This window comes from Pelobates fuscus, chromosome 9 (genome assembly GCF_036172605.1).
Source record: "Pelobates fuscus isolate aPelFus1 chromosome 9, aPelFus1.pri, whole genome shotgun sequence".
NCBI classification, from domain to species: Eukaryota; Metazoa; Chordata; class Amphibia; order Anura; family Pelobatidae; genus Pelobates; species Pelobates fuscus.
This window is the reverse complement of record NC_086325.1, coordinates 153,746,189-153,772,551: the sequence shown is the minus strand read 5'-3', so window position 1 is coordinate 153,772,551 and position 26,363 is coordinate 153,746,189. Positions and strand designations below refer to the sequence as shown.

General features: G+C 43.4%; 1 protein-coding gene and 5 non-coding genes across 6 annotated transcripts; all 6 read right to left on the bottom strand.

Moving 5' to 3' along the window:
* Positions 1-16,374: 16,374 nt before the first annotated feature.
* On the bottom strand, positions 16,375-22,234 carry RPL7A (ribosomal protein L7a). The gene is made up of 8 exons (XM_063432798.1): positions 22,179-22,234; positions 21,184-21,304; positions 19,573-19,722; positions 19,210-19,350; positions 18,864-18,943; positions 17,169-17,299; positions 16,893-16,962; positions 16,375-16,533 (listed from the first exon to the last, which is right to left on the bottom strand). The coding sequence occupies exons 1-8, from the start codon at positions 22,179-22,181 to the stop codon at positions 16,429-16,431; spliced, it is 801 nt and encodes a 266-aa protein (XP_063288868.1). The 5' UTR covers positions 22,182-22,234; the 3' UTR covers positions 16,375-16,428.
* LOC134573784 (small nucleolar RNA SNORD36) lies at positions 17,047-17,121 on the bottom strand. Its single transcript, XR_010085343.1, has one exon. It is a non-coding gene; the product is annotated as a small nucleolar RNA SNORD36 (small nucleolar RNA).
* LOC134573780 (small nucleolar RNA SNORD36) lies at positions 17,388-17,463 on the bottom strand. The gene has a single exon (XR_010085340.1). It is a non-coding gene; the product is annotated as a small nucleolar RNA SNORD36 (small nucleolar RNA).
* LOC134573777 (small nucleolar RNA SNORD36) lies at positions 19,032-19,105 on the bottom strand. Its single transcript, XR_010085337.1, has one exon. It is a non-coding gene; the product is annotated as a small nucleolar RNA SNORD36 (small nucleolar RNA).
* Positions 19,454-19,525, bottom strand: LOC134573787 (small nucleolar RNA SNORD24). Its single transcript, XR_010085347.1, has one exon. It is a non-coding gene; the product is annotated as a small nucleolar RNA SNORD24 (small nucleolar RNA).
* On the bottom strand, positions 21,574-21,648 carry LOC134573791 (small nucleolar RNA SNORD24). Its single transcript, XR_010085351.1, has one exon. It is a non-coding gene; the product is annotated as a small nucleolar RNA SNORD24 (small nucleolar RNA).
* Positions 22,235-26,363: the final 4,129 nt, after the last annotated feature.

Sequence of the window (26,363 nt, the reverse complement as noted above, 5' to 3'; positions counted from 1 at the left end):
TGGACAAAAAGACACAGAGTGGGGAAGGGGTGGCAAAGAGATACACAGGGGGCAAAGTGACACACAAAGAGGCTTTGGGTGGCAAAGACACAAACAGAGGGTATGGCGGGGACAAAGAGACAAGGAGGAGCATACTTAGAGGGACTTGGCTAAACAAAGAGGCACACAGAAGAGTTGGGGGGGATATAAAGACACACAGGGCTGGAGGAACAAAGAGATACACAGAAGGGCAAAGAGACACATGGAAGGACAAAGACATACTTAGAGGGACTTAGCTAAACAAAGAGGCACACAGAAGAGTTGGGGGGATATAAAGACACACAGGGCTGGAGGAACAAAGAGATACACAGAAGGGCAAAGAGACACATGGAAGGACAAAGGGACACAGTGGGGCTTTGGGGGGACAAAGACACGCAGGGGCAAAGAGACAAACTTGGGGGAACAGACACACAGAGGGGCTAAGGGGGGCAAATAGGCACACAGAAGGGCTGGGGTGTCAGACACAGAAGGGCTTAGAGAGAAAAAGACACACATACAGGAGCTTGGAGGATAAAAAGAGACACAGGGCTAAGAGGGACAGAGAGACACACAAAGCTGGCGATTTTTGTTTTTTGGGGGTGGTGCAAGTATCTGGTCTTGTCTAGGGTGGAAAATAGTCTAGCACCAGCCCTGCCTCAGTGTGAGTGTCACCCACAGACTACATCACTGTTTTATTCAGGGGCACTTATGCCCCGAGTTAGGGACCTAGCAACTTGATCTTCTAAGCTTGCTCTCAAACTCTGTTAACAAATAAATTGTATAATTTTAACTCTATATTTATGAAAAATATCCCTTATTAAAAAAATAAATGTTTACCCTAATCTAATGTCCACTCATCATTGAGTGTTGTATTTCATGTATTTGTGTATATGTCTTTACCACCTACCTATCGTATGTGTGAGCGCCCATTCCTTGCGGACTGCCTGGGAGTGTGCATTGCTATTCCCATTTGCAGGTCAATCCACTTTGTGCAAAGTGCATGTGCTCAATGTATCACCAAAACTGTCCAATAAAATTCTCTCAGGGGGACTCAAAATAGGAGTATACCTCCCTTGAGAAGCTCAATAATAAAATTTTTTTTAAAGTAAGTATTTTAAAAATGAAATGTTTTTTACTACTGCATGTTGAAACTTGCTGAAAACATTTTTAACATAATTAGTTAGATTTTCTGTAATATACCGTATTTATCGGCGTATAACACGCACCTCATTTTAAGAAGGAAATTTCCCCCCCTCCCATAGTGTTCCCCCACCCTCCATAGTATTCTCCCCCCCCCCCATAGTATTTTCCACCCCGTCCCATAGTGATCTCACCCCCTCCCATAGTGTCCCCCCCTCCCCTTGTCCCATAGTGCACTTTCCCTCCCCTTGTCCCATAATTACTTGCCTGTCTTGAAGCGTGGGCCGGCTTCACAGCGTGCACCGCGGTACAGGAACTTAAATTTCAGGTTCCGGTTTCCGGCGGGACTGAAAGGAAGTGTGCACACTGAGTGCGCACTTCCTTTCAGTCCCGCCGAAAACCGGAACCTGAAATTGACGTTCCAGTACCGCGGTGCGCGCTGGACACCGGCCCACGCTTCAAGACAGGTAAGTAAACCTTCACATTCGCTCCATAAGACGCACAGACATTTCCCCTCACTTTAGAGGGGGGAAAAAGTGCGTCTTATGGAGCGAAAAATATGTATATCGGCGTATAACACGCACACATCATTTGCCCCCTATTTTCAGGGAGAAAACGTGCGTGTTATAGGCCAATAAATACGGTAAATATATATTTTTAATTTTACTTTTATTATTTATATCAGTTTTCATTCATTCTGGAGTTATCCTTTTAATATGTTTAGGGGAATAGAATAGAATAAAGCAACAACTGTACTGATGTAGAATTATTAAAAAATCTTATTGTATTTACATTGAATTGCTGCTCTAACTCTGTATTAACCTGATACTGTGACAAATCCTCCATTTTGTCCTCATAACCTGACTTCTTCATATGAAAACTACATTACATGACAGTATTTCTCAGCACATCTAATACAATAGACAAGGACAGTATTCTCCATAAGGATATGACTAACCCAGGAACTGTTGAATTTCCCCTAACTCGCAACAAAGTATAATTTAAAGGCCACGAGAACACAGTAGTAATGAAATGTTCTATTCATAAGAGACCTTGCACCTAACCACGGGATTTGACATCACCGACCGAGTAAAATGACGCTCAAGACCCCTTGTCCCCCACCCGTGTCCGAAAAAGTACCACCTCTTGGTGGGTGGACACGGAACTAACCACTTAGCTTTTGATCCAATTAATCATATTGATAGGTGGACACTAACCCAGACACTTAACAATTAATCCAATTAATGATGTTTATTCACTGATATCTTGATAATCAATGATGACGAAAATGTCTCTTAAAAGGGCCTGCGCGCCCGCTGATTCTGCACTTGCCAATAAATTTCCTCGAAGTTATTTTAACCTGAACTCCGTGTGTCAGACTGAATTACTTCAGCGTATATACGCAATTCAATTCTCTTTAATTTGGACAGGAACAGATAGACACTTAAACATTTTGGTTTACTGAAAAAGTACCATAACAGTACATGTTTCACAATGTTAAACTTAATTCCTGTTTACTTTTAATAAAAAATAAATTTTAAATTAAAATCTGTTTGTTTTCTTTTAACTATATGCCTATACTGTTTTTCTTCTCATGTGGGAAACCATGTTAGTCTCTGTAGCGGGCCAAGGGTAACCTGACTGGTTACATCAGCTAATGCAGAATGAAGAGACCCATTTTCCCCTAGTAACTGGACCACACACTGTTCCAGGGGTACAACAAGCACTTTATTTGGCCACACAAATGCTCCCCCTGGATGCCGTTCGTCTATACGAACGGCGGCCACCCAGGGAAGCACTCATTAATTACTTCCCTTGCGGTTTCACACTTATGTTGCGAGTTGCCAATGTTCTAATTGATTGGTGTGAGCATGCCAGGGAGCATTGGAATCCGCAAATGCTCCCACTGGATGACGTTCGTCTAATGAACAGGCTGTCACCCAGGGTCGGCACGCGCCGAGGCTTCCCTTGCAGTCTGTGGTTTTGACACCTCGTAACGCGGTTTGAACGTTCTACAACAACATTCTAAATGGGGTTTCGTGGTGGTCCCCGTTAAGGAGGTGAACGGAACCCGTTCATATGGCGCTCCCGAAAGGGGAGCAGGCAAAGCATATGAATACAGGGCAAAACATGAGTATAGCACATAGCAATTCACGGACAGGAACAGTCTCCCACAACCAAACAATAACTTTTTAGTCACATGGGTATATTAATCTAATAGATTAAATCAAGACTCAACAAATCCCAGGCGCCAGATCGCCATGGCGACTAGGAATTTTCTCTTGGCGCTTGGGTGTTTGTCAGTACCTTCAGGGGGCTGAGGGAGAATGGAGGCGGCGTCGAAGGAGCTGTGATCTTGTTGCTCTGCTGTAATGCCAGAAGCCGGCCCGCGAAGAGGCAGAGCAACCCCACACTGGACCCGAGGGAAAGGAACGTAGGGAGGCTGGGTGCCATTAAGTTAAAAAACTAATAATTTGTGAGTGCGAGAGAATGTGTGTGCCAGTATTATTATTAGTATTTATAAATCCCCAATCCGCAGCACAGTACGATAGGTGTGTGTCTGTCAGTGAGTGTCAAATTAGTGAGTGTGTGTCTGTCAGTCACTGAGTGTGTGTGTGTCTGTCAGTGTGTATGACTGGCGCCCTCACCTTTTTTCCCACGCTGTGTTGGCTCGCAGTGGCTGGCCCTGCCTCAATGGCTAATAATCATTCTTGAGGATCTGAACCAGTCCATTGCTTCCCATAGGATAGCATTAGGAGACTACTGCGCATGCGTGGCAAAAATGCCTCACTGCGCCAATCACCATCTACTCATAGAGATGCATTTTCTCTCAAAAGGCAGTGTTTACATTGAAAACCCTGCAGGGACAAGCTATAGACACCAGAATCACGATATTACGTGTTGGAACATGTCCTGTCCTTGATGATCAGCAGAATTACCTGCCATGGTCTTATAGTTCTAACCAAACTGTACCACGACTTCAAGTATTTGGAGACACTCTTGAGAGTCTGATTCAGAAAATTTCCAAAATGTATTAAACAGAACACTTCTTATAAATCTTATGCAATAAGGGGGTCTAGTGGGAGTATCATTAATTATCAATCAAATATTGACAACTATTAACTAACAGCATAAAATATGCAACAAATTGATTCTAAGTTTATCTAGGGGGCATTACTAGGCAGGGTGTTCTTAGAATAGGAGGGTGTAGCGATAGGGTCTTACTAGAAGAGGGGGAAAAAAGATGGTCATGTGCCATACTATGTATGTGACGTCCTTTCAATGTACATGTTGTTACTCTTATGATTCAGCTGAACAGAAATGTACCACTTCATTAAGCTGTAGTGGTTCTGGGGCCTACAGTGTCCCTTTAAGAATTATATTTTTGTTGTTGAAAATATAGCCTTGTTAGTTTTAGAAAAAACAACAACCTGACTCCTAACTAACGGCGGATTAAGTCCACATGGTAGCAGGTGTGGTTTGTGAAATAGGAGCCCAGGCATAAGATGCTGCCTTCAAAGTATTGTGTAGTGGACATGTACAAAGGTTATGTGAACTAGCAGAGCTGTATATTGTCCTAAAAGCAAGGTAGAATATCCATGGTAGAATATATGGTCAATAACTGCATTTTTCTCCTGCTAGATGTTTAAAGACCACACAGTTTAAGGTGGAAGGGCACAGTGAGTCCAAGGTAGATGGAAGAATATTCAATAAATAAAATGAAAAGAAATAATTAACAATTTTTCCATGATATTTCTTGCCTTTCAAATCATGGCAAGCAGATGTGAGTAGTAAACACAGTACCATATACCCATTCCGCTTTACAAAGTGTCAGATAAAATAAACCAGTTCTCTTTATCTTTCACAATCTTCGGCTAACATGTCCTTATCAAAGTGTATAAAAATACCCATAAAAAAAAAAAAGTCACTACAGCCAACTGACAACAAGCTACCACATCCCTTGCAAAATAAGCAACAAAATGGCCTACACCAGCCTGTAAATGGCAAACCATTGCAAAAGAAGATTTTTTTTTTTTAAATGTAAAAACGTATTTAATCTGTAAAACATATGGTTGACTAGGAAAAAGTTAATACTTGAGTAGGAGATGGTGTACCCCAGTTGTTGCAGAAAAAGGCACTAAGTTTTACAAATGTTCTACACAATTTTGAAAGACAGACGGGAGTTTCTGCACCTCAGATGAAGATTGATTGTGAATAAATAGAAAGACCACACAGGTGTAAAGTTAAAGGGCAATGTGTCAGGATTTTTATAGGTGGCGCTGAAAGAAATGGCACCCAATAGTGGCACAATCTTAGTGTGCTCCAATTTCCAGCATGAAGTCATGACAAAAGTAGGGATTGCTCTGGTGCTATTTGCCTAGAATTCCTCTAATAATCTCCACCAAACTGTGCGTGGCAGAGTCTCAATTTCAGAAGCCAAATGTGCTGTGTGAAGTATAAAACCAGTGCAATGGATTTTATAAATATAACAGCCAAAGCACCTCACTTTCCTGACACTTGCGGCTGCCGCTCCATGGACAAAATCACCCTCTATGAGTCCACGACAAATGAAAAAATGTTGGAGTCAGAAACGAACCAGACCAGTACCCATAAACTAAACAATAAATCTAGGCATATAATGACACTGCGGAAGTCAAAAGAAGAAAAGAAAATCTCAGCATTAACAGTTCAGTGTGTTTATGTGAATTTTATTTCAAAGCAATGACATGAATATGGGTGTTGTATCTAATCACAGTGCCATATATCCTCCCTCACCTTGCGTGGGTCTATATACTGCCCACTTCAATTTCTCCATTGCCAGCAATTGCATCCATTTACTTTCAAATTGACCTGCACCCACATTCGCACTGTCCCCACTTTCCACACTGCTACAGCTTTACGAAGTTTGGAGCAACTCAGTCTCCCTACCGGCCCGCAGCATCCAGTTATCATGAGCCGCAAGGGCTGTAGCAGGTCTTTGCGTGTAACAAACTCAGATCTCAGTACGTGCTGTCTTGTGCTCCACATAAGTTAAAATCATTCCCTCTAGCTGAGAAGTTTGCAATCAATAAATGTTCATTAGCAGTATAAAAACTAGGAATTCTTATCCTTGTAAAGGATCACTATTAACTTAAGGTTTACAGTCCATTAGCAGTATAAAAACTATGTAAGGGACCTGTGTGAGCTGGAGCTATAAAGGTCCTTCTGCTGGATAGGAACTAGATTTCTCACTGTGAACCGTCTAGTTCCTATCCTTGTAAGGGACCTGTGTGAGCTGGAGCTATAAAGGTCCTTCTGCTGGATAGGAACTAGATTTCTCACTGTGAACCGTCTAGTTCCTATCCTTGTAAGGGACCTGTGTGAGCTGGAGCTATAAAGGTCCTTCTGCCGGATAGGAACTAGCTAACTCACTGTGAACCGTCTAGTTCCTATCCCTGTAAGGGACCTGTGTGAGCTGGAGCTATAAAGGTCCTTCTGCTGGATAGGAACTAGATTTCTCACTGTGAGCCGTCTATTTCCTATCCCTGTAAGGGACCTGTGGGAGCTGGAGCTATAAAGGTCCTTCTGCCGGATTGGAACTAACTAACTCACTGTGAACCGTCTAGTTCCTATCCCTGTAAGGGACCTGTGTGAGCTGGAGCTATAAAGGTCCTTCTGCTGGATAGGAACTAGATTTCTCACTGTGAGCCGTCTATTTCCTATCCCTGTAAGGGACCTGTGGGAGCTGGAGCTATAAAGGTCCTTCTGCCGGATTGGAACTAGCTAACTCACTGTGAACCGTCTAGTTCCTATCCCTGTAAGGGACCTGTGTGAGCTGGAGCTATAAAGGTCCTTCTGCTGGATAGGAACTAGATTTCTCACTGTGAACCGTCTAGTTCCTATCCTTGTAAGGGACCTGTGTGAGCTGGAGCTATAAAGGTCCTTCTGCTGGATAGGAACTAGATTTCTCACTGTGAACCGTCTAGTTCCTATCCCTGTAAGGGACCTGTGTGAGCTGGAGCTATAAAGGTCCTTCTGCTGGATAGGAACTAGATTTCTCACTGTGAACCGTCTAGTTCCTATCCCTGTAAGGGACCTCTGTGAGCTGGAGCTATAAAGGTCCTTCTGCCGGATAGGAACTAGCTAACTCACTGTGAACCGTCTAGTTCCTATCCCTGTAAGGGACCTGTGTGAGCTGGAGCTATAAAGGTCCTTCTGCTGGATAGGAACTAGATTTCTCACTGTGAACCGTCTAGTTCCTATCCCTGTAAGGGACCTGTGTGAGCTGGAGCTATAAAGGTCCTTCTGCCGGATAGGAACTAGCTAACTCACTGTGAACCGTCTAGTTCCTATCCCTGTAAGGGACCTGTGTGAGCTGGAGCTATAAAGGTCCTTCTGCTGGATAGGAACTAGATTTCTCACTGTGAACCGTCTAGTTCCTATCCCTGTAAGGGACCTCTGTGAGCTGGAGCTATAAAGGTCCTTCTGCCGGATAGGAACTAGCTAACTCACTGTGAACCGTCTAGTTCCTATCCCTGTAAGGGACCTGTGTGAGCTGGAGCTATAAAGGTCCTTCTGCTGGATAGGAACTAGATTTCTCACTGTGAACCGTCTAGTTCCTATCCCTGTAAGGGACCTGTGTGAGCTGGAGCTATAAAGGTCCTTCTGCTGGATAGGAACTAGATTTCTCACTGTGAACCGTCTAGTTCCTATCCCTGTAAGGGACCTATGTGAGCTGGAGCTATAAAGGTCCTTCTGCTGGATAGGAACTAGATTTCTCACTGTGAGCCGTCTATTTCCTATCCCTGTAAGGGACCTGTGTGAGCTGGAGCTATAAAGGTCCTTCTGCCGGACACCGACTGGGTAGGGGATTTTTACAGCGAGCAGGGGACATTAAAGGACCACTCTAGGCACCCAGACCCCTTCAGCTTAATGAAGTGGTCTGGGTGCCAGGTCCAGCTAGCTTTTACCCTTTTTTTTTTATAAACATAGCAGTTTCAGAGAAACTGCTATGTTTATACTGAGGGTTAAGCCAGCCTCCAGAGCCTCTAGTGGCTGTCTCACTGACAGCCGCTAGAGGCGCTTGCGTGCTTCTCACTGTGAAAATCACAGTGAGAGCACGCAAGCGTCCATAGGAAAGCATTATGAATGCTTTCCTATGCGACCGGCTGAATGCGAGCGCGGCTCCTGCCGCGCATGCGCATTCAGCCGATGACGTCGCGAGGAAGAAAAGGAGGAGGAGGAAAGCTCCCCGCCCGGCGCTGGAGAAAGAGGTAAGTTTAACTCCTTCCTCCCCCCAGAGCCCGGCGGGAGTGGGTCCCTGAGGGTGGGGGCACCCTCAGGGCACTCTAGTGCCAGGCAAACGAGTATGTTTTCCTGGCACTAGAGTGGTCCTTTAAGCCCACAGTGCGCACCGCCTCATAGTACTCCCGTCGGAGGTACAGCGCGCGTGCGCACTACTGGGCAGGGAGCGCTTTACACCCCGCGCGTGCGCAGTTTAGGGGTAGGGAAATTTGATGGCCATTTCGCCTGTGAAATCTCCATACCCCTATACTGCGCATGCGCGGACCCAATAGACCGCGCGTGCGCAATGTCGGGTAGGGAAATTTCACAGGAGAAATGGCCATTAAATTTCCCTACCCCTAAACTGCGCACGCGCGGACTCACATCATCAGCTTAAAACATATCTAGACACAGGTCAGTCTTTCCCTGCTCCCAACACCCTCAGCCATCCGAGGGGAGGGTACAGTATATTGGGGGGGGGGGGGGGGGGGGTCTGCCCAGTATATTGGGGGGGTCTGCGCAGTATATTGGGGGGGTCTGCCCAGTATAATGGGGGGGGTCTGCCCAGTATATGGGGGGTCTGCGCAGTATATTGGGGGGGTCTGTCCAGTATATTGGGGGTCTGCCCAGTATATGGGGGGTCTGCGCAGTATATTGGGGGTCTGCGCAGTATATTGAGGGGGGGGTCTGCCCAGTATATTGGGGGTCTGCGCAGTATATTTGGGGTTCTGCGCAGTATATTGGGGGGGTCTGCCCAGTATATTGGGGGTCTGCGCAGTATATTGGGGGGGTCTGCCCAGTATATTGGGGGTCTGCGCAGTATGATGGGGGTCTGCGCAGTATAATCAGGGGGCTGCGCAGTATGATGGGGGGCTGCGCAGTATAATGGGGGGCTGCGCAGTATAATGGGGGGCCTTAGCTGTATAATGGCGGGGCTGCGCTGTATAATGAGGGGTCTGCGCAGTATGATGGGGGTCTGTGCAGTATGATGGGGGGGCTGCGCAGTATGATTGGGGTCTGCGCAGTATAATGAGGGGGCTGCGCAGTATGAGGGGGGGCTGCGCAATATAATGGGGGGGCTGCGCAAAATAATGGGGGGACTGCGCAATATGATGGGGGGACTTAGCTGTATAATGGCGGGTCTGCGCTGTATAATGAGGGGTCTGCGCAGTATGATGGGGGTCTGCGCAGTATGATGGGGGTCTGCGCAGTATGATGGGGGGGCTGCGCAGCATGATTGGGGTCTGCGCAGTATAATGAGGGGGCTGCGCAGTATGAGGGGGGGCTGCACAATATAATGGGGGGGCTGCGCAATATGATGGGTGGACTTAGCTGTATAATGGGGGGGCTGCGCTGTGTAATGGGGGGGCTGCGCAGTATGATGGGGGCTGCGCAGTATAATGCACAGACCCCCCCATATACTAAGCAGACCTCCCAATATACTGTGCAGACCCCCATATACAGCGCAGACCCCCCCAATACTGCACAGACCCCCCCATTATACAGTGCAGACCCCCCATCATACTGCGCAGCCGCCCATTATACAGCGCAGCCCCCATCATACTGCTCCGCCCTCTCATTATACTGCACAGTCCCCCCCGATACTGCACAGACCCCCCCATTATACAGTGCAGACCCCCCATCATACTGCGCAGCCGCCCATTATACAGCGCAGCCCCCATCATACTGCGCCGCCCTCTCATTATACTGCGCAGCCCCCTATCATACTGCACAGCCCCCATCATACTGCGCAGCCCCCCATCATACTGCGCAGCCCCCCCATTATACAGCGCAGCCCCCCATTATACAGCTAAGTCCCCCCATCATATTGCGCAGCCCCCCCATATACTTCACAGAAACCCCCATTATACTGCACAGACCCCCCATATAGTTCACAGAAACCCCCACCATACTTCACCCTCCCCTTGGATGGCTGAGAGTGTTGGGAGCAGGGAGAGGCTTTAATCCAATGATCAGAGTCCGCGCATTTGCAGTATAGGGGTAGGGAGATTTCACAGGGCTAATAGCCATCAAATTTCCCTACCCCTATACTGCGCACGCGGTGTGTGTGTGGAGTGCTCCATTCCCACTAGTGCACACGCGAGCTGTACCTCCGACGGGAGTACTGAGCCGCGCGTGCGCACTGTGGCGATAATTTCTCCTACCCCGTGAAAAATCCCTACCTAGTTGGTGTGCGCTTACGCGGTGGCGCACCCCCCCCGTCCCAACGTCACTTCCGGTGCGGCCGCGTCACCGGAAGTGACGAGGGTATGTCTTTTTCACGGGGTATGTCTTTTTGCTAGAACACCGGGCGCTCGGAACTTAGAAGCGCCGGCAGAAGACAGCAGCAATAGGAGTGCTGTGGGTCGGACAGCAGCCCCAAGGAGGTGGGAGTCACCAGGACCGGCCGGTTCACGGGGTGCCGCGGATCAGGCGGCAGCCCCAAGGTTTCTGTGCTGCCAGGATGCCGGCGGTCGGGAGGCCGTGTCGGCTGCAGCCCCCCTGGGAGGCTCCAGGGGGATTCGGGAGAGGATGCATTGACAACAGATGTAATTTATGCACAGAACTGACATAAGGACACCTGGAACAGAGTTCTGGCTGACAATGTCACATGTGCTGTTTCAAGCAAAGACACTGCACATACATACTCCTGCCACCATGACCACTTTAAAATCACTGAAGTGGTCATCGTTGTTGGAGTAACCCTTTAAACTGACCCTTAAAAGTGTAACTGTAACTTCTCTAGAATCTACACCTTTGGATAAACCATTCAAAGTCACCTATAAATTTTCTTTTTTTTCATGCAATGCTCTGTTTCCTTGGTAATTTGAATTCACAATTCAGCAAACGACATCAAATCACAAACAAACAGATCAGACAAGACAGAAAACAGGCCAAACATTGCAGATGAAGAGGAGCAATATGGACCATTGTGCGTTATGTAAATTCATTCACTTTCAGATTTGCTCCCGTTTTATGCCACGCACCATTTTCTTATGTATAAAGCTGTTACTCCACATTTACATAATAGTATATTTTTTGTCACCTTTTTTGTAATGAGCCAATATAATAGATCTTTGTGCCACTTTCTAAAACTGTTTCAGATTTGTTGCTAATTTTTGTCCTGATGATTTTACCATTGGTTACATTCATAAAATAAGACGCGTGAGTAATATGTTTGCTTAAATCTTGTGATTTCAATTCATACAGTCTAGAGTTTCAGTGAATAAATGCCAAAGAGATTTTAAAGCATTACTCTAACCTTTTCTAACTAAACTTTTTTTAAATTATTTTATTTGGAATGTCCTATTGGGCATTATTAAAGGAGCACTATAGGGTCAGGTACACAAACATGTATTCCTCACCCTATAGTGTTAAAACCACCATCTAGCCCCCCGTGCCCCTCATGCCTCCATAAATATAGCACAATCTTACTGTATTCAAGCCAGAAGCTGTAACTCTGCATGCTGTTTGTCTCAAAAAAACAAGCTGTCTGCTGACATCATCAGAAGTGGTAGCCTGATCCAATCACAATGCTTCCCCATAGGATTGGTTGAGACTGACAAGGAGGCAGATCAGAGGCAGAGCCAGCACAATTCAAACACAGCCCTGGCCAATCAGCATCTCCTCATAGAGATGAATTGAATCAATGAACCTCTATGAGGAAAGTTCAGTGTCTGCATGCAGAGGGAGGAGACACTGAATGTTTAGATGCATTTTAGGCAGCCATGACCTTAGGAAGGATCTCTAACAGCTATCTGAGGAGTGGCCAGTGAAGTTATCACTAGGCAGCAATAGACCGTGTTTACAGCAAAAAGCCTGAAGGGAATGATTTTAATCACCAGAACAAATTCAATAAGCTGTAGTTGTTCTGGTGACTATAGTGTCCCTTTAACCTGGTCTCCTTAACCCCTTAAGGACACATGACGTGTGTGACACGTCATGATTCCCTTTTATTCCAGAAGTTTGGTCCTTAAGGGGTTAATAAAGAAAAAATAAAACTGTCACTTTTTTCCTCTCCGTGGTCTCATAGAGAAGAATTTGATTGGACCAATCTCCAGTCTCAGTGCGCATGCGCAAGCTCTGAGCTGTGGAGTAAGGGAGTGGGGGGTGGACAGAGAGGCTGGAATCTGTAATGATTTTGCTTTGTTGATTAACCAACTATGTTCTGTAAGAGACTCTGCTGCAGTTTTTATGTCTGAAATTAGTGTTTCTTTTGAAGAGGCTATGATTAACCAGTTGTCTAGATAATAAAATATATTTAGACTTTTTTTTCTTAAGTCTGCAGTGTTCACTACCAGTACTTTTGTGAGGACTCTTGGTGCATAGGAAAGTCCGAACGATTGTACCTAGAACTAATGATGAAGTACTGTACTTGATTTGTAAACTGGATAGCTAATCTCAGGAATCTCCCTTCTGCTATAGGTATGTGTAGGTATCCTTTAAGTCTGGAGAGCTTAGCCAGTGACCTTAAATATGGAAATTTATTTTTTTATTATTAGACTGTTTACCGCAGAAGTCTAATTGTTCTGAAGGATTTGTCTGGCTTTTGCTAGATTGTATGCCCGTAGGACGCCTACTTACTTGTCTCCTCCCGCTCCTCTGGTCTCCCTTCCGAAGCTAAAACTCTCACTCTCATTTGGATGCCACCATTTCCCTTTCAATTAACCCTCCTTCACCAACAAAGGCCACCTATTTCCTTGCATTATCCCCCTAACCCTTAATTTAATCAGATTATTCTGTCATACAGTATACCTCTCTCTCTCTCTCTAATAGGTCCTCACATTCCCCATGTCACCACCCTGCAATTATTTCTGTGTACAGCTTCCATTCCACTCACAGCAGCACTATGTTCACACCTTCAGCAACCACTCCTTCCGGTCTCATTGGTGCATGAGTGAATTGTACAATGCGCAGGCTTAGGTCAGTGTGATGATGTAACCTGGTTCCTTTTACTATACTAGAAAGCAGTGTCTGTCCAGATGGTATGCTACCCATTCTTCCCCTCATGAAACAAAAACCATGCCAACTATGACAGTCTTCCAAGGCATGCCACTCATAAGTAGGGAAATCCATAATCTGCCCTGACGGATATTAAGGCTTCCTCCATTTTTCGATTAGAGGGGAATACTGGTGCCAGATGAGTGGGCCTACATTAGGGCTGAGGGGCAGAAGATGATCCAGGCCCTTTGACCCATTAATTTGAATGCTTGTGGCTGAAACTCTTGTAACGCAGATTTCAGATCATGCCGTGTCACTTGTCCGATTTTATAACAAGTAGCACCAGTCAAAAAGTTTGGACAAACCAGTTTCCCATACTATTAAAGACCTTCAGATTTAAATTATTCTTAACCTCCCCCTACTAAATGCAAAACTAAAGCTATTAAATAAGCTAAAACTTACTTGAAATACAGTGCAGACAAAGCACGACATGGCTTTCCACTACCCACCTGACATCACAGCATCGATCATGAGGTCCAGTCAAAGAGTTCTCATAGACCTGCTTTTGATTGGACCAGTTTAACCTGCGGAGAATGCATGCTCAGACAGCGAGGGGAGGGAAAATGTAATTTTCAGAATAGCGGCACTAAACTGAAGGAAAGGAGACAATCTTTCCCTTGGTGGTTCTGCAGGCAAGGGAGAATCTAATGATGGCTGTTGCTGGCATGCAGTGAGCACTGTCATTTTGTGTAGAATTGACATTTTGCATTCTGGACTTCCAAAGTAATATGTGCATGGGGTCCATCCAGCTCCTGACAAGTGCAAAGATTTCAACATCTGCTGCATTTCAAGCATAAAATCTGTACATAGACTCCTAGCACCACAATGGATTCAAAAAGTATAAGTGATCATGGAGATTGAAGTAACTCTTTAAATTAGCATTCTAAACACCTATAAAATGTTAGCATTGATGAGTTTGTATGAATTGCGAGGTGGTAACATTGGCAAATTTATGGTGTCAACAAAGAAAAAACCCACACCTAATATTTACAGAAATTCTTACATTGTCACATCTGGTAGTTCCTCACAGCTTATATTTTTTTTGCCCTTGCTATCACTGAAAGAGTAATCTAAATGTTTAGAGTCGGTATATACCAGGGAACCATGATTTGTTGATTTAGTGTAAATCACGTGATTGTATTTTGAACAAAATGATATGCAAAACTTCAAATATTCAATAACATTTTAACCACACATTACCCTTTCCTTAATTTTGTAGTCATGCACGGTCTGTATAGAAAGTTAGAAATGAAACACACCGATCAGTTTGGCTCATATGAAACCAGACACTAGTCATCTAAACAACTTTAGCTTAACACTATATTAATTATAACTACAGCTTAATGTAGCTCTGGTGAGTATTTTATGACCCTGTAGGCATTTTCACAAACCCTGCATTTTTTTTAGAGAAAAGGCAATATTTACAATGCTTACTAGGGGCATCTCCACTGGCAGTCACAAGAGACATTTGTCTCCAGGCTGTGGAAGCTCATTCATTTGATGCATCTATGAGGAGATGCAGATTGGCACCCCTCTCCCCCTCAATTTAGGGGGCGCACAGAGTGTCTTAATTTTGACTGACAAGAATAGGTGCCATGGCACACTTTGTAACAGCAAGCATCATTAGGCATTGGCAGCTGTGTGTTCTTTTTCTGACTAGTTGACCAAAGAGCGTTGGAGTGACATCACATGTTCTGGGTATGAAATTAAGGGACACTAGTCACCAGACCAACTACAGCTTATTGAATTTGTTGTTGAGTAGAATTGTTACCTTCAGGCTTTTTGCTGTAAACACTGTCTTTTCAGAGAAAATGCAGTCTCTACATTACTGCCTAGTAAACACCTCCCTGGCCACTCCTCAGATGGCTGTTGGGAGATCCTTCCTGGGTCATGGATGCCTAAAATGCATCCAAACATTTAGTATCTCCTTCCTCTGCATGCAGACACTGAACTTTCCTCATAGAGTCATTGATTCAATTAATCTATGGAGGAGATGCTGATTGGCCAGGGCTGTGTTTGAATCATGCTGGCTATGCCCCCCTCAGTCTCAGCCAATCATATAGAGAAGCACTGCAATCAGGTTACCACGTCTAGTGATGTCAGCAGACAGCATGCAGAGTTACAGCTTCAGCCTTGCATACAGTAAGATGTTGCTATATTTATGGAGGCATGAGGGGCTAGATGGTGGTTTTAACACTATAGGGGCCAGGAATAAGTTTGTGTTCCTGACCCTATAGTGATCCATTAAGAATAGCATGTCTAGTATGTGCAGTTTTCTTTGTGAAGCAATTGAAAGGGGGTTGGGAAAAAAAAAAAACACAAACAAAAAAAACCCTCAAGGCAAGTCTACCACAGCATCTGCAACAAAGTACCATGCCACGTGTTTCTGAATTGTGCAAAAGGACAATGATCCCAAAATGCACTACTGTGCAAGTGTCATTGTAAATGAGAGCAAGGTGTGCCAAGTGAAACTCAATTGAGATGTTGACCGAACTCCTAAAATACTAAGGTGAACCCCAAGACAAAAATAAAAATGATCCAGTGTGTCGCCCGATACTTTAACATTGATCCCTGCAAGAATTCATTAGTGTTTTCCAACAATTTGCAGTTTCCAACTAGGTGCGTGTGATGGTAGGACGTATGACAAGTGTAAACTTTGCATTGGTAGAGTATTTTATATGAAGCTTGCAATCACTTTTATTTATAGTTCTTTGTGAATTGTGAGATTGCATCCCTATGCAACATGGTTACATTTTTAAAATGTAAGCAGAATGATCACCTCGATACATGCTTTAAAAATAAATAAAAGTATAGGGACAAGTTCTTCTCCCCATTGTAAAATTGCCCATGTGTAGCAACTTCAATTTGGAGCTTTCAAGTTAAAAGCCTTAAAAGAAAGAGCATCCAATCTCCAGAAAACTTTACTATAGTTATGACAAATGGAGAATTCAAGTATGGATTTTAAAGATTTTTTTAATGTTTATGTACAGAACACGCACGGTACATTTAACCCAGCTTTGTGGCGAGCTCCTTGGCTTTTGCCTTTTCAAGTTTGGCAATGCGAGCCACTGACTTGGGACCCAAGACGCCACCGCCCCAGTGACGACGGATCTAAAAAGAAAACAAGGATAACCAGGGGTTAACAGACATTCAATTAAAACCAGTTATTAAAACATGCAGAGGCCATTCAAAAAGAGTGCATCTGATAAAAGTTCTCTTTAGTTTAAGATAGCTCTGTCAAACAGGAAGGAGTGGGGGAAAAAAAAAACAAAAAAACAAAAAAACAAGAAAACCTATAATGGGGTGAGCTATGGAAATGCAAGTCACAGGCAAGACTAATTTACTTGGTAAAGAAGCACTTTGCAGATAAAATCTATACAAAAAAGAGAATTAGTCCACACTTATGACAAAGTGAAAAAAAGGTTTAGATTTTACCTAGAATACAGGACAGGAAGCAGAACAAGCATTACCTCATCATATCTATCATTGTAGTTGGTCTTGACAGCTTCCACCAGTTTAGCAAGAGCTCCCTTGTCCTCACTATGGAAATGGACAATAGTAGAAGTTATTACTTCCGGACAAAAAAAAAAAAAAACACTGGTCAAGCAACAATATCAAACCCTCGCTGCTCAGGGTTAAAAAGCTCTGAGTGCCACACGGTTGTATTCAGGTGAAGAAATTCTATACACATCATTGCCAGAGAGGATATGACAAAACAGAAGAGTTCAAACAGCAGTAAAACTTACGCGTTGACTTGGGTGAAAGCAAGGCTGGTGCAGGTCTTCCTGTGTACCAGACGGCCCAATCTAGCTTTGCCTTTGACGATGCAATATGGGACTCCCATTTTCCTACACAAGGCAGGCAGGAAGACAACCAGCTGATAAAAGAAGTTTAATACATTAGACCAAGTGCTTCATTTAATGTAAATGTTGGGCAGAAACCTCCCACCAAAAGGTGCTCATAGAATTGCTCAGTGTTAAAAAGCTCATTTTTAAATCTTCATAATTTTATCAGTCGAAGAAATTCAGAACATCATTGCAATTCACAAAACATTAATTGTTGAAACTTTCTAAATAAAACCATATTAAGCAAATGGGTCAGAACAAACATTGTTTTACTGGCTTAATTTTTCTAGTAGATTGTCCTCAAGTTTCAGCTGGAAAGGACTGCAGTGGATCATACTAGTGTGATTTTAATTGAGGCTGCATATATGTTGAAAGATTGAACCAGAAACGAGTCCTGTTATGTTGGGCTGCAGCCCCTTCCTTGAAACAAACACACCCAACCCCATAAGCATATTTAAGTTAGAGGCAGGAATAGACACGGACATTACCCGTTTAGGGTAAGTTTACCTTTAAAGGACCACTCTAGGCACCCAGACCACTTCAGCTTAATGAGGTGGTCTGGGAGCCAGGTCCTTCTAGGGTTAACCCATTTTTTCATAAACATAGCAGTTTCAGAGAAATTGCTATGTTTATGAATGGGTTAAGCCTTCCCCCTATGTCCTCTAGTGGCTGTCCTCTCATTGACAGCCGCTAGAGGCGCTTGCGTGCTTCTCACTGATTTTCACAGTGAGAGCACGCCAGCGTCCATAGGAAAGCATTATGAATGCTTTCCTATGTGACCGGCTGAATGCGCGTGCGCATTCAGCCGATGGGGAGGAGAAGAGGAGGATCGGAGGAGATCTCTCCGCCCAGCGCTGGAAAAAGGTAAGATTTAACCCCCCTTTCCAGAGCCGGGCGGGAGGGGGTCTTTGAGGGTGGGGGCACCCTCAGGGCACTCTAGTGCCAGGAAAACGAGTATGCTTTCCTGGCACTAGAGTGGTCCTTTAAAGTTGGGGCTTTGGCACCACTGCCTCCTGACCAACTTCCTATAATCTCCAGTACAAGAAAGGTTTGTAATAAAACACTGAAAGGCTGTGAGGGACCATTGTGGGTCGTTTCCCAGGCTGAATGATGTGGTTGCTCCTAAACCAGTGACATTGCATCCGAGGGTCTGGTGGCCACAGGAGAAGGTAGGATATACCTTAAACCACCACTCATGAGTGCTGCCATGATATCTGTTTGGTCTTCAGCTCCTGGAGCTTCAGCAGTGTACTCTTGCACATCTGTGCGAGTACAGCACTGAGGTTTCAGCAAGATCCTCCATAGAAAGCAGTTTTTGCCTACTGGAGGTAAAGTACTGAGACAAAGTAGTCCCTACTTTGTCATATCTTGACTGGGTTGGAATTTTAGTAAATTTCCAACACAATGAGTATCAAAAAATTCTTAGTTAAATGCTCATTTTAGACAGGAGTATTACAGAGCCACTTTAAGATCACTACAATTTGTTACAGAATAAGTAGGGGGGAAAAAAATATATAACATTTGAATATATACACCCTTGTCTAGCATGTGTATTTCAATACAATACTACCCCAGCCACTGGGTCCAATAGCTCACCTCAATTGGATCCACATCGTGTGCAATCACCACAAGCTGAGCCTTTTTGTTTTCCACCAGAGTTGTGACACTGTTAACACCTGTAAAACCACAAGTTCGTTAAGTAGGTTATCAATTACAAAGGGAAAAAAAACAAACCCAAAACCCACCAAAGCTTGTGGTATTGCTATTGCTCAGTGTTAAAAAGCTCATGTTTTAATCTTCATGATATTTCAGGTGAAGAAATTCAGGCATCATTGCAATAGCATATATTAAGTGTTTTACCAGTGTACATTCTGTAGTACAGGTTTTTTTATAGGGCGCAAACCGTAATTAGAAAGGCCTTAGCCAAACACATAATATTTACCTGCACGGACTACAGGAGGTCTCTTGGTAGGGACATCTCCTTTGCCTGCAGCTTTCTGTTCTGCACGAGCCAGCAATCTTTTCTTCTTTTCCTGCTTTGTTTCCGGTCGATATTTGTGAGCCAGCTTAAATAGCTGAGTAGCTAAAAATGTGGAGGTAGTGGGGAATAAAAATAAAATAATTACTTATCTGCACAATTTCATACTACAAAAAGGCATGTTGAGCAAGTTTTAAGACTCATACTTTGCATCAGCGATCTTGGTGGAAGTGTGTAATCACCATATTCAGATAGCAAATATTGGTTTGCATCATTTGCAAGTTTAAAGTAAGCCTTCTAGTTTGTGCCCAGAAGCATCATTCTTACCAGTCTGGCGGTCCAAGGCCTGGGTGAACTGATTGATTGCAGGAGGAACCTTCAATCTTTTGTACAGGATAGACCTCTGGCGCTGAAGTCTGATGTAACGGGGCCATTTCACAAAGCGAGTAAGATCCCTCTTGGGTTGAATATCCTGACCTGGTTTATAGACAGCACAGGCAAGTTATGTTGGTTGTCATATGAAAGACTTCAGATTACAGTAAACAGCTAGAATTAAGAAGTCTGCTTTGAGTTTTCCATAAAACTGAATGCTTATGAAAACCTATTCTATAATATCACAGAAGTTTTAGTTAAAATTCCAGAACAAAACCTGGATACCTACAGTGACCAGATTATCTACATGTTAATTAGCAGATTGAATTTATCCGTTCAGATGCCATAGATTCTGATTGTGGCTATGAACTTTCTAAACACCAGCACAAATGTGAAGGCAATTAAAAGGGACACTAGGAACTAAAATATTTTCCCTTTCATTCAGTTTTAAACTATTTTTAATTAGTAAACATTTAGGCTACCAGGTTGTTCAGAACCCAGCCGTAACTAGACGCATTAACTTCCTTATAGCTATACAGATTCATACCAGCAATGGGCACAGATTGGCTGAAATCAGCGAGTCAAAACATGGCAATAACTGCTGCTCAAGCTAGTTCTTAACTGAACACCAGGGTCACATAACCATCTATCTTAAATTACTGTGCTAGGAGATCCCCAGGCACACTCTTAGAAAAATCAAAACAAAAAAAACTAACCCTTAAGGCAGGGGTTCCTAAACCAGTCCTCGATTTAGGGAGTACACCTGGGTAAACCCTAAATCCTGGACTGTTAGGGGATACTTGAGGATTTGGTTGGGAACCACTGTCTTAAGGCAAGAGTTGAGTGAAAAGGCCTCCTGGCACCATAACTTGATTTATATTACTTCGTTATAGTGACCCTTTAATAAGCCCAGAGTGGATGAATAAGCTCTAGGAACTCACATTTCACATGAAAATAAAGAGGGTTTATTCTGAATGGAAGGGTACTCCAGATAGCTACTTCTAAGATGAAGTAGCTACAGTGCACCCCTTTAAGTATTCCTGCAAATTAAAAGTTTAATCCCTTAAGGACACATGACGTGTGTGACACGTCATGATTCCCTTTTATTCCAGAAGTTTGGTCCTTAAGGGGTTAATGCGGTTTGTAATCTATAAAACCTCCCCCTAAAAAAAAAAAAAGGCACAAGCAAGACAAATAACCAAAAACCATACTAAGTGACTATTCTAAGCAGCCATATTGGTGTGTCAATCTACATCATAGTAAATGGTCCCATTCAGGTACAATACACTACAAAAACCCAAACATTAAGATGCTCTGTTAAATATTTGTAACTATACTAGCTTCATTCAAAGGTAGACACTCAATATCTGCAGCCTTCTATCTAAAGATTTCACCAAAATTAAGTTTTGCATTTTAGATAAAGCAAAAAGGGGATGCCCAGATTCAATGAAAGACAGTCAGATCCCCCACACGGCAGTTTATTTTACCATAGCGATGTGGTATGAAAGAAATTGAGCTACCCCGTATCTGCAATGGGAAGAGCAGCATTACAATATAATTACTCACCAATGCCATAGTTCTTGGGCCGCTTCTCAAACAGAGGGTTCACGACTTTCTTGGCTTCTGCCTTCTTCACGACGGAAGGGGCTGGTGCCACCTTCTTCCCCTTGGCCTTCTTTCCTTTAGGCTGCCATAACAAAAAACATAATACAGTTAGTAATGGCCAACAAGTGAAGTTAAACAATAAAGCACCCCCACCTCCGTTTAATGCAGGAATACGTAAAACAAGTTAAAACAAAAGCCTTCTGATCTGCTCACACTAAGGTAATTACCCAGTTAATCCTGTCTGAGGACACCATGAAACTACTTGCCAAGGCTTTCAAACTAACAAATATATATATACACATTTGCCTTCTCAATGGTCTGTAGGTATTCGGTATTAAACCATGGTAGACATGCATCAGCGATCTTGGTGGAAAGCTTGTCATCAGAGAGCAACTCAGATAGCAAATATTCTTTACATCATCTGCATGTCCAACTCGGTTATAAAAATAAAAAAAATAAAATAATAAATTCCTAATAAATCCATAAAAATACTAAATAACCCAGGCACGGTGATAACATGCTCAAGTCAAATAAAAAAAAATGCCAGCAGTATTAGTACAAGTGGCACCAAAAGCCTTCTAGAGTTCCGGTGTAAGTTAGATAGGTAGCCCCGAGAAGTCTGCTCAAAAGCGGCACCACGTCTGGGAAAGGCCGCGGTCTGAGTTACTCGAAGAGGCCCTAAGAGTTTATTGCAGAGGGTGCATACACCTTTCCCACACTGCCATTCCAGGCCTACCCGTAGTTACTATGGAGTCAGGCGTGGGCCTAGTACCCCGACTGAGCAGCGATATAACAGTCTAATCTCCCCGCAATCTTACGACATATCGCCGGGAATATCACGGGATGAGTGCCCAGCAGGATTTGAGCTGGGTTTAGGGTGAGTGGAGGTCCGGCATGCAGAGGATGGCGACCGATAAAGTTATCCTCCATTGCGAGCAGCGACTCAGAACACTCACCATGGTGGACAGGGGTAGAGAAAGGAAGAAAGAGGCATGCTGGGTAATATTTGTATCGCTTCCGAAATCTCGCGGTACTTGCGCATATCCGCGAGATTTAAAGGCTGGTATTTAAAGTGACAGCATATAGTGCAAAATTGCCCTACTAGAGGCGTGCATATGAATGCATTGTGAAATTTGCTTTAATAAAAAGACTTAGAGATCTATTATTATTTAAATATTATTATTATTATTATTTTAATATTAACTCATATCACTACTTTCAGTAAACAGTGAGCTGCAGTGAATTCGTATATTCTGAACTATAAATGATTATTATTATTATTATTAATTTATTATTTATATAGCGCCATCAGATTCCGTAGCGCTGTACAATGGGATAAGAAACATAACTAAACAGTGAAGTGTAGTGAATTAACATAAATATAATAATTATTAACTATCAGTAAAAATGATCACTAAACATTATTTTCTTTTGAAATAATGCCATTTTCTTATGTATAAAACTGCTGCACCACCTTTAGACATTTTTGTCCCCCATATTTTCTGTAACGGGCCAAAGTAAGCTGTGTTTCTGGGGGGGGGGGGGGGGGGAAGGTGCAATTGTGAGGATTTTTTTTTTTTTTTACCCTAAACATAAAAAAAAATATTGGAAAAGCTGGTTAGCTGTCACTGAAAACCGCCATTCTGACATTGGTGTTAAATCTGCAGGAAAAAAAAGCGCACGTTTGCGACCCTCTTTTGCAAATCTACAGTGCAAGTATTTAGAACAACAACAAAGAGTCACAAAAACAAAACAGTTTGAAAGGTCACAAATAGGAAATATATGGTGATGATGAAGAAAGTATTGGCGCAAACAGAAAATGCGACATTTTACAGTTAAAACAGACACACAATGTTTTGTACAAATTCCCCATAATTGCTAAATTCAGGCTACAATAACCAGGCTGTGACTTAAGGGGAGTCAAGGAATTTATCCAAGTCACCATTTTTTGTCTACGCCTTGTGATTACATTTTAAATTTCAATTTGGCAAGTACTGGATAAAACACATTATAGAGCTACTGCAGGCTCCATGAAGAAGTGGGCATGGAGTAATGAATCTGTGTGTGCAGAGTTTCTGCTACATATTTGCAGTTTTGTGCTGGGGGCTAGTTGCAGCCCGGGACATGTGACTCGGGCACCCCTGAAATCTGTTCAATGTTTCGTATGACTTAATCCGCTTCTACCCTTGCAGGCAGTGCAGAGAGCAGCCTGTTGTATGTTACCGCCTTCCTACTTTGCTCATCTTTTCCCTCTTCACACTGATCCAATTATCTGCACTGTGGTTTGTGTTGGTTTTTTTTTTTAGTTTTCAACCCATTTCCTCTGTCCAGCCTCTCTGTCCACCCCCCCACTCCCTTACTCCATAGCTCAGAGCTTGCGCATGCGCACTGAGACTGGAGATTGGTCCAATCAAATTCTTCTCTATGAGACCTCGGAGAGGAAAAAAGTGACAGAGTTTTATGTTTTCTTTATTAAGGAGACCAAGTTAAAGGGACACTATAGTCACCAGAACAACTACAGCTTATTGAATTTGTTCTGGTGAGTAGAATCATTCCCTTCAGGCTTTTTGCTGTAAACACTCCTCAGATAGCAGAGATCCTTCCTGGGTCATGGTTGCCTAAAATGCATCCAAACATTCAGTGTCTCCCCCCTCTGCATGCAGACACTGAACTTTCCTCATAGAGGTTCATTGATTCAATTCATCTCTATGAGGAGATGCTGATTGGCCAGGGCTGTGTTTGAATTGTGCTGGCTCTGCCTCTGATCTGCCTCCTTGTCAGTCTCAACCAATCCTATTGGGAAGCACTGTGATTGGATCAGGCTACCACTTCTGATGATGTCAGCAGACAGCTTGTTTTTTTTTAGACAAACAGCATGCAGAGTTACAGCTTCTGGCTTGAATACAGTAAGATTGTGCTATATTGATGGAGGCATGAGGGGCACGGGAGGCTAGATGGTGGTTTTAACACTACAGGGTGAGGAATACATGTTTGTGTACCTGACCCTATAGTGCTCCTTTAATAATGCCCAATAGGACATTCCAAATAAAATAATTTAAAAAAAGTTTAGTTAGAAAAGGTTAAAGTAATCCTTTAAAATCTCTTTGGCATTTATTCACTGAAACTCCAGACTGTAATGAATTGAAATCACAAGATTTAAGCAAACATATTACTCACGCGTCTTATTTTATGAATGTAACCAATGGTAAAATCATCAGGACAAAAATTAGCAACAAATCTGAAACAGATTTAGAAAGTGGCACCAGAAAGGTGACAACAAAATATACTATTATGCAAATGTGGAGTAACAGCTTTACACATAAGAAAATGGTGCGTGGCATAAAACTGGAGCAAATCTGAAAGTGAATGAATTTACATAACGCACAATGGTCCATATTGCTTGCTCCTCTTCATCTGCAATGTTTGGCCTGTTTTCTGTCTTGTCTGATCTGTTTGTTTGTGATTTGATATCGTTTGCTGAATTGTGAATTCAAATTACCAAGGAAACAGAGCATTGCATGAAAAAAAAGAAAATTTATAGGTGACTCTGAATGGTTTATCTATTCTAGAGAAGATGTGTAGATTCTAGAGAAGTTATAGTTACACTTTTAAGGGTCAGTTTAAAGGGTTACTCCAACAACCATGACCACTTCAGTGATTTTAAAGTGGTCATGGTGACAGGAGTATGCATGTGAAGTGTCTTTGCTTGAAACACTGCTCATACAGAAATATTAGTAATTATCTGCTGTGGACAAGTTGCACCCACAGCACATGTGACATTGTCAGCCAGAACTCTGTTCCAGGTGTCCTTATGTCAGTTCTGTGCATAAATCACATCTGTTGTCAATGCATACTGAACGTTGGCAACTGATGTAGACATCTTGCAGGTAGAGTGCCTGCAAAAAGGAAGCTCGCTCTCCCCTCCTAATCTCTCTCACTGTGAGTGCTCCCTCCACACTCCCTCCGATACCGGCAGTTTTTAAAAAAAAACTCTGCCTCCCTCCCACCACACATGCACTCCTAGCTGGTAATCGAGCCAATGTGATTGGACTGCACGCAGGCCCAGTGATTTCAGGAGGGGGTCGTGGAAGTCAGCGCCAAGAGCTTCGCCCCGGGGTGCTGGATTCCAGGTAAATGGAAAAAAATGTTTTTTACAGGTTTGAGAGCGATTGGACCTTCTCCATAATGCCCAGTAGGTCATTTTACACAGAAAAGGTTCCCCAGCTCCAAAGTAACTATTTAAACACCATAAGAACTTTACATTACTGCAAAGTGAAAGGTGCTTAGTGCAGTCTGAATTTTGTTTGCAGATTTCGCATCTGTCTACAGCAAGCACATCATGCCGACAACAGACAACCAATAGCGGCATACCCTCCCACCTTCCATGCTTCCTATACTAGTCTCCCACTCAGTCCGTCCTCCCCCTACATCCCCTCCACAGCAGCTAGGGGTAGTGCTGTCAGCAGAGGGCTATCTGGCTGAGGGGACAACATGACCTCAGCACTGAAATAGAGGTCATTTATCAGTTAAATCACTACAGTGAGAATTCAAAGTGAACTTCAAATTTAAGGCCAAAGAAGCCACACTGAAAGTACTGCTGACTACTGAAACGTTCCTTATAGCTACGTTTACCTTTAATTTAAAATTCACTTTCACTTTATTGAATAACTCTATTTGTTTTATTATTATTTTTAACTTTGACGGAGGGAACCAGCACAACAAGTGTTACTCTAACCCAGTGGTAGTCAACCTGGTCCCTACTGCCCACTAGTGGGCGTTTCAAGCTTTCATGGTGGGCGATGGTGGATTTTATCGGCAACCCTCGGTTCTCCTGCCCAACTACAAGCTCCGCGCAGGCTTGTGCCTCCCTCCTGCGATCGAGAGAGGCCTCACAAAAATGCCTAACACGCATTGCGTGAATACCTCTGTTAAATCTCTCTCTATGGCTAAAAGGAAGCTTGCACGCAACAGTACTCCAGGTCGGGACGGATGGGGGCGTGATGATGTAACATGCCGGAAGAGGAGGTGAGCTGATGCACTCTATGTGAAAGCAGGGACAGGAAGAAATGTGGCGTTAAGAGTGGCTGATTTGTTTACTTAAATATGCTACACATAGGCAATCTTGAGCACACACCCACATA